Here is a 7,981-nt window from a genome sequence, read left to right as displayed (position 1 = left end):
CCTTTATCATGGTGGGGAGAACACGTCAATGTAAGGGTGGGGTCATCTAAGATAGCACAAAGGTTTAAAGAATGTTGCCTGAAACTACACAGGACAAAACAGGTACCAAGGTGATCATTCCATTAACAAAGCATGGTGCTGGCAGCCTCATTGTGTGGTGCTCTAGGTGTCAAAGAGACAGGAGGCTAATAGGAGAATCCCTTAATTAAAACTCAACCAATTTTTTTAATTTTAACTCTTTTTATTGCCGTGTGCCAATATGAGTTTAATTTTTTATACACCCTTTAAAATTTTGGTCACAAATTGTTTTAGGACAAGATGAAAAAAAAGCCCACAATTTAAAAATGAGTATCGACATTACTTGTTTTGATTCCTGGCAACTGTATTAAAAAGAAATATTTACACTGAGAAATTATTTGAAAATATTTTTTATAGGTTTACCTGCCAAAAATGTCAATCTTTCACATTGAAGGGCAGCTCCACTGAATTAGTCTCACCACAGGGTACGTCGCCATCTAGTGGCGCTCTTTAGTAACGTACCAAAAAAGTACATTTCCAGAGTGATTACATCTTTTCTGTAATTTTGGATCTATGTTACGATATTGATGGGTTTCAGACCCACATGCACACACAAGGACCCACATCTTTAGTTCCGTTTCCAACCACGTGACTGGAATCATTTATTCGACCATGGATGAGTTACATTTCAGCAAAGCGAGACTAGACTTTTCTGGATGACCTTCATATTTTGTACAAACAGCAAATTCTGAAAACAGTCGTTCACAGCACCATGTGCTCACAAAGCATTCGTCAATCCTTACAGTTTGTCATTTCTATTCAACAAAATAAATAGATATACCAAATTACTCAATTTGCCGCACAAAAATTTGTGTTTTTTAAATCAGCTGAAATTCAGCTATAATTGTCTTTTATCTGTGTAACAACACAACTTCACAAAAAATAAAATTATCTGTGCACACAATAAGTTTAGGTAAGTTAATAAATTAAAGCAACTTGTATTTTAGAGATTACAAAAAATGTGCAATTATGCAACTCTTTTTAAACATTTTACAGGACATAAATATTAAAAGTAATATAAATTTCTATCCTGACTTTTTGGTCTTGTAACAACATCTCTCAAACAACAACTTCGCTGAATGCAGTCAACAAGACGAGCAAGTCTTAACCTAAATATTAGTAGTAAAATCTGTTAATGTCAAATAGGAGGAGAAAGAATCTCTTCTGCAAGTTTCCAATCCTTCACTTTTCTCTCAGGTTCACTTTCAAGTCTTTGCTACAGTAAATTAAACCCCATCTTGAACTAAATGATGCATGCTTGAGCGGTAAACATTTTCTCTCGTTATTAAAATTTAACTTTTTTAAAACAAAGAATTAACGGACATGCCAAAGCAAAAATGTAAATTCCACACTCAAAGAAAATAAAATGATTTTCTTTCCAATAGCAGCCCGTGAAAAGGCCGTTTCTGTACACCAGCTGTCTGTATTTAAGAGTCGGTTTGTCAACAAACTTCCTACTTTTCAGATAAAAACTGAAACTAAATACTCTAATCTAGCTTTAGCTAAAGCAAACGTGGATTGTTTTTACTTTTTGATAACGAATCCTTATTTAAAAGGACATTATGGTTCGCTGAATGATATCGATGCATTCTTGCATCTCGTCTTTATTGATGATGAGAGGAGGGGCCAAGCGGATGATGTCACCGTGGGTGGGCTTGGCCAGTAGTCCGTTATCACGAAGGCGTAAGCAGACTTTCATGGCGTTGTAGTCTGGTAAGGAATTTCATTAAGGGGGAAAAAAAAAACATTTCATTTTTAAATCAACAGACAAGAGTAATCTAAAGTGAAAAATATTTAGCTCTAAAGTTTGCCCTAGAGGTCATCGACAAATGTCGTTTTTTGCAGCTGCTTTTACCTTTGGTCTCTCTGATGACGACAGCGTTGAGGAGGCCTTTCCCCCTGACTGTGGTCACAATGTCTTTGGGCAGTTTGCTCAGCTCTGACCGCAGCACCTCTCCCAACTTCTGAGCATTTTCCGCCAGCTTCTCTTCCTCCATCACCTGCAGAGGAAACCGTGATCCAACAAGAACAAGCTCAAACAGTTTCTATTTTTACTGAACCACATACACACACAAAAAAGAAAAACACAAGAGCCAGCAAGTGCTGAGGAAAATATGGAGAGAAAAATACTTATTTTTGTACATACATTCTTATATTTTATAGGTTCAAACATAAATATGTAAAGAGAAGAAAATATTGGGCAAAATATACTTTTCTTTTGAAAACCCTAGACACTAAGGTGTAAAAAAAATTCCCAAGACTTCAGCAACAAATTGAGAAATGTTTCATTCTTGTCAAACAGTCAACATATTGTAGCTTTAAGATTTTCAGAAGAACTTCATTCTTTTACCTTTTGAGAACAAAAAAACTCAGTTTTTAAAATGATCTGTGCAGAGGAAAGTCAAATAAAGGAAAAGCTTTAACAGCTTTCACTACTATGAATGGAATGCTGGTGGTTTCACAGTAGCAAGAATTTAATGAAATTAACAGAAAAAAAGCTATTGCAGCACTTTAACACCAACCTCCAGTGCTGCAATAGCAACGCGACAGGCTATGGGATTTCCTCCATATGTGGAGCCGTGCTCCCCGGGCTTGATGGTCAGCATCACCTCATCATCACACAGTACAGCAGACACCTAAAAGAGAAATCTGTTTGAATGCCGACACTTCAGCGCACTGTGTAACAATCTGCAGTGAGTAGCCATCTTTTTCCCCAAAACGTGCGAGTCGTGAGTGGGTTAAAGATTAAATGCTTACAGGGTAAACTCCTCCAGAGAGCGCTTTTCCTAGAATGACTATATCTGGACGAACTCCCTCGTGATCCACAGCCAAGCGCCGACCGGTCCGTGCCAGGCCCGTCTGGACCTCATCAGCTATCCACAAAACCTGGAGAGAAGCAGGAATAAAACAGTAGTAACTCAGAGATTTGACTACAAGACTTCTAAGGTCATTTCTAGCAGCTTAAATACACTCAATTGAGCAACAGTTTACATAAAATTTATTGGAAAAAGATCTAATTAAATTTACCAGGGCAACATCAATCATTTATTGACATTTTATTATATTTATCTATGTGAATATTGCAATTACTGGAGTCTTCTAAACCTGTATCAACAAAGAAGTCATTTTCATAAAAAAAAGTAAACATTACATAACAGCTAAAACTTGCACAGGTTGACATATTTGTTGGAACAGGAGTTTCTTACATAAGTCTAAAGGTTTGAATGTTCAGCACCTGTTGACACACCGGCTTTTAGCCATTGAACCTCCTGAAACTGCTGCTTTGACAGCCTTCAATTCACAGGAGTGGCTGTAAAATGATCAGATGAGGAACGCCTAAAAAAAAAAATGTACACAAATAAACTTCTATTTCTATTTCTGAGAACTTACGTTGTATTTTGTGCACAGTTCTCTGACTTTAGTCAGGTAGCCGGGGTCAGGAACCACCACACCTGCTTCCCCCTGGATGGGCTCCACCATAAAGGCTGCAACATTTTTGTCTTGAAGAGCTTTCTGAAAACAACAAATGTGGCATTTTACTTGCCATCAATTCAGAAAACAGACTAAATGATGCAATAATCCAGTTAAACTAAACACATTTTAGGCTTACAGGGTCCATAATGTCTGCAATATTTACCAGACCTGTTAATGTTCCTCTAAAATGCAAGGGATAAAACATTAACCCTTAGGAAACGAGTTACTTCACGCAGGTTGTCTTTTAATGTTTTGTACATAAAAGTGTACCTCCAAAGCAGGAATGTCGTTGTATGGAACAAGTTCAAAGCCGGGCATAAAGGGACCAAAACCCTCATAACTGCTGGGGTCAGTGGAGCTGGAGATGGCAGCCATGGTGCGGCCCCAGAAGTTTCCCTCTTCACAAAGGAAAAAAAAAAAAAAACGTTTACAAAAAAATGACCAAGTAGCAGCGTCCTTATCCACTTTACATGATACAATTTGCAACATCAGTTTTTGTTCATTCAGCAATTGCTAGAAGACCTTGTGTAGACTGAATGGTCACTTACTTGCAAAGATGATTTTGGCCTTATTTCTAGGAACTCCCTTCACACTGTAAGCCCATTTTCGTGCAATCTTGCAAGCAGTTTCTCCCCCTTCCACCCCTGAGTTTGAAATCAAAAGCAAAAAACACTCAAAAAAGGTTATAAATGTACCCAACTAGTAACAGCAATGGTATAATCATTTCCTTGCCTGTATTCATGGGTAAGACTTTGTCGTAGCCAAACATGCTGGTGATGAACTCAGCGTAGGCCCCCAGCACGTCGTTGTAGAACGCTCTGGAAGTCAGGGTGAGTCTGGACGCCTGTTCAGTGAGCGCAGCAATGATCTTTGGGTGGCAGTGCCCCTGGTTTACGGCACTGTAGGCACTGAGGAAATCGTAATAGCGGTTCCCCGTCACATCCCAAACGTAGAGGCCTGAAAAATTAAAACTTTAAAGCAAAGTTTGACAATATTGATCAAACATTTCTACATTAACCTGATTGGAAAGCAAGAACTCACCCTTTCCCCTTTCGAGGGCAACGGGCAGAGGACTGTAGTTATGTGCTCCATACTTCTCCTCCCGTGCATATATGTCCTCCGAGGTCACTGGACGCTCGGCCTTCCGCGCGGAGGTCGCCGTGGAAGCCGGGCGCGTTCCAGAGTGGATGCTGCGGCGGAGAAGAGGGGCGGCGCGGCCCAAAGTGCGGCTGACTTGAACCATCAATCCCTTCATGTTGCTCGTTTTGTCTGCGTGGATCAGCACAGAAAAATGAGATTTTCTCTGGAGTTTGACTAAACCAGGGGTCTGTAACGCCAGGTTCCAGAGCCACATGTAGTATTTTTCTCTCTGCATCGTGGCTGTCTGGCTGAAGAAAAATACAATAATAGTATTTTTTTAAGTAAGTACTACATTAGCTTTTATTTAATTAAGATTAGTTACATTTATAGCTAATAAAATTAATAGCTTATAGCTAATATAAAGGTTTTTACATCACTGCTGACATAAAGAGGTCTTGTTCGCATCATACTTCCTCCACAGTGCAGAGATTTTTAATAATAGGTAAAACTTCTGTAAAATTTCTGATCTTTTCTGATTGTTTAGTTTATTTCATGGCTTTAAAACACATTATCTTAAGCTGCCCAACAATTGTTAGTAACTTTCCAGCTAAAGTTGCTAAAATATATACATTTGTACTTTCTTTATATACTTTTTCTACTAGATCATAAACTAATGAATTTGCATTTATTTTCAGATTAACAGCAGTAATAAGTAGGAAAAAAGATGATGGCTCAACAAAATGGTATAAAAAGAGAAAATGTCTTGCATTGTTAAAAACATCTCGTATAATTACATTAGATGCATCTGGAAAATCCTGTTTAGCATCAGCACAGGGCGTCTTTTATTTTGAAAGAAAGTCTTACTAGCTTCTGTCAAAAGTTCAAAACAATTTCACATTTTGAGAAACTGATAGTTTATATTTATATTTCTGTTTTTATTTGTGCCAAAAAAATAAATATAATTCCCATTTATTACTATTTAAAAACAAGAACACAGCTAATTTTCCTAAAAAAAAAAAAAGGTAAAATAAGGCTTTTAAAAGGTTTTGATCAGTAAAAAATAAGCCCAGGTGGCACTTTTACTGTGAAAGGTTGTAGATCCCTGGACTAAACTGTCACCATCCTCAACCTTTCTAAACTACAACTAAATAGCTCCAACTTTAATTTTGGTTTTATTTGTTTTTTCTTTTCTTTTTTTACATTTCTTGATCCAGTGCATTCACATTCTCCACAGAGGACACAGCTCTTTTACATTCAACACAATAGAGGAGCACACATGTTAACAAAAGCTAATCCCACCACCCTGACAACTCAGCGATGACATTCCAGACTTTTCTATTTGGATGAAGCTCCGACAGCTCCTTTCTTTCCCTCCAACATCATCCTTTACTCCTGCTTTAAGGCCTAAACCGTCATTCAATCCTTTCATCCTTAAATTATAGAGGAGAAAACAGGCTTCTAGAACAACAAGTGGAATTCTACAATTCTACATTTTATTGCAGGGCTCTGCTGTTTACAGCTCTTCTTTTGCTAACTATCAGATCATTAGAAAGAGGTTTATGCGACAACATGCATGTTAATCGATAACCTGTCCTTAGAAAATCATGAGCAAACAGAGGATGGACAGGTGCCAGACTCGTCCCTCGGTCCTAAAAGAATGATTGGTTGTTCGGGAGCTGCCCTAGTACAGCACACCCACCAAGACGATAAGACGGACGGAGAGCTAAATACAGAGGCTATATCTCCGCTTCCACTCCTTTAAAATACCGAAAGGATGATTTTCTTTTTTTCTTCTATTTCCCCCCCCCACGACCTGCGGTTATGCAACACTGTTCCCAGTACTGACAGCTCTGTCTCAGTCGACAGTTACGTGGAATACTAAACCATTATAGCAGGAAAATAGGATAAAAACACCTTTAAACAAAAATAAAAACCATTCGGAAAAAAACTGCAGGCTGCTCAAGTCAAGAGGAAGAGCATCGTTTCTGGTTTAACCGGAAAGCTAATAAGCTAGCTCAAAATATTTATATAAGTCAATTCTTTGGTTTACTCGTGAAATTGAGATAAACATTTAACGAAAACACCATATGAAACATGTACAAAATAAAAAACTATCTAAAGGCAAATGGTTGATTTAATTTCCATTCGGATGATACTTACCAGTCTTTTTGTCACGTGTATAGTCGCGGATTACATGGAACTGTCTGTGGCTCCGAATTTAGAAGCTCCCCAGCTGTACACGTCACAGGACCTCAGGACACGCCCTCAAAGAGGAACAAGTAAAAGACGTGTAGTATTTGTTTAATGTTTTATTTTACGAACGAACACGTTGATTTTGGTGTATTTTGTAGTATATTTCTGGCCCTGGGAGGTAACAAAAAACTTGTGTGCGTTTTAAGCGCTTGTTAACAAAGACAAATTATCATCAATCATCTCATCTAATTTAACGTTTAGATGTTTGTCGAAATTTTCTAACACTCTACAATTAAGAGATTAATTTTTTTAGTTCTTCAGCTTAACGTTGCCTCCAATTTTCTTTTCATTTCTGTTGTAGGTATGTTTTATTTCTGACGGTATTTTGAGCACCTGCATGTGCGCTTCCGACACTTTCCATTTTTTTCCGACAGTCTGTGAACTCCTGTGACCTCGGTTTACGCATGCGCATTGCGTTTTCCAATATGGCTGACGCAAGCTGGCCCGAGTGTGCAAAGTGTTTGAAAGGTGTCATTTTGGACCTGTGTGGAGTGTTGTATGACAGCGGTGAGGGGGATGGAGTTGCCATTCCTGGCTCTGCTGCTGCTGTGAAAAAGTGAGTGAGTCGTGGAGACATTTGAAATGTCATGTGTTACTTTTATTAAATTGAAGTGAAAGCACTGTGCGTTATGCTGACGCTGTGTCCCTGCTAATATTTATCAGGCTTAAAGAATCTGACCTGCAGTTGCGTTTTTGTACCAATGAGACACAAGCAACAAGAGAGAAGTTTGTTGCTAAACTTCAGAGACTGGGTTTCGACATATCGGTGTCTGAGGTCTTTCCTCCTGCTCCTGCAGCCATAGCAGTCCTCAAAGAACGGGGTTTACGACCCCACCTGCTGGTACATGACGGTACTGCAGCTATCCCATTTAAAATCTCATCATTTGGGAATTCAGTGACACATTGACAGTGCCTGATGTGTTTCTTTTCCACAGGACTCCTCAATGAGTTTGTTGGAGTTGACCAGACAAACCCCAACTGTGTGATCATCGGAGATGCAGCTGAAAACTTTTCCTACAAGAACATAAATGAGGCCTTCACAGTCCTTATAGGCTTGGAAAAGCCAGTGCTGTTCTCTCTTGGTCAAGGGTTCGTG

General features: G+C 38.7%; 2 protein-coding genes across 3 annotated transcripts in view; one reads left to right on the top strand and one right to left on the bottom strand.

Annotated features, from left to right (window-relative positions):
• Window positions 1–645: 645 nt before the first annotated feature.
• oat (ornithine aminotransferase) lies at window positions 646–6,932 on the bottom strand. Its single transcript, XM_004080442.5, has 10 exons — window positions 6,793–6,932; window positions 4,594–4,821; window positions 4,285–4,509; window positions 4,101–4,196; window positions 3,823–3,950; window positions 3,469–3,591; window positions 2,836–2,964; window positions 2,601–2,714; window positions 1,934–2,078; window positions 646–1,788 (listed from the first exon to the last, which is right to left on the bottom strand). Exons 2-10 carry the CDS (start codon window positions 4,805–4,807, stop codon window positions 1,628–1,630), a joined length of 1,335 nt encoding a protein of 444 aa, XP_004080490.1. The 5' UTR covers window positions 4,808–4,821; window positions 6,793–6,932; the 3' UTR covers window positions 646–1,627.
• The window catches only part of lhpp (phospholysine phosphohistidine inorganic pyrophosphate phosphatase), a 21,955-nt gene continuing 20,855 nt past the window's right edge, over window positions 6,882–7,981 (top strand). The window contains exons 1-4 of one of the 2 annotated variants that reach the window (XM_020712173.3): window positions 6,882–6,911; window positions 7,260–7,441; window positions 7,549–7,736; window positions 7,821–7,974. In XM_020712173.3, coding sequence (XP_020567832.1) covers window positions 7,290–7,441; window positions 7,549–7,736; window positions 7,821–7,974 — 494 coding nt within the window. In that variant the 5' untranslated portion in view covers window positions 6,882–6,911; window positions 7,260–7,289. Of the gene's footprint in view, window positions 7,187–7,259; window positions 7,442–7,548; window positions 7,737–7,820; window positions 7,975–7,981 lie in introns of both variants that reach the window. The other variant, XM_078937984.1, reaches the window with a different exon arrangement.

Source organism: Oryzias latipes, chromosome 19, assembly GCF_053564925.1.
Source record: "Oryzias latipes strain Hd-rR chromosome 19, Olatipes_Hd-rR_3.1".
Taxonomy (NCBI): Eukaryota; Metazoa; Chordata; class Actinopteri; order Beloniformes; family Adrianichthyidae; genus Oryzias; species Oryzias latipes.
Note: the sequence above shows the minus strand (reverse complement) of the source record. Positions and strands in the feature narration are given on the sequence as shown.

Excerpts from the sequence above, each read along its gene's own strand:
- oat (XM_004080442.5), bottom strand. The coding sequence starts at position 4,807 with ATGAAGGGATTGATGGTTCAAGTCAGCCGCACTTTGGGCCGCGCCGCC. Across the intron at positions 4,197-4,284 it reads AGTCTTACCCATGAATACAG|GGGTGGAAGGGGGAGAAACT; the intron begins GCAAGGAAATGA and ends TTTCAAACTCAG. Across the intron at positions 1,789-1,933 it reads CGTCATCAGAGAGACCAAAG|ACTACAACGCCATGAAAGTC; the intron begins GTAAAAGCAGCT and ends ATTCCTTACCAG.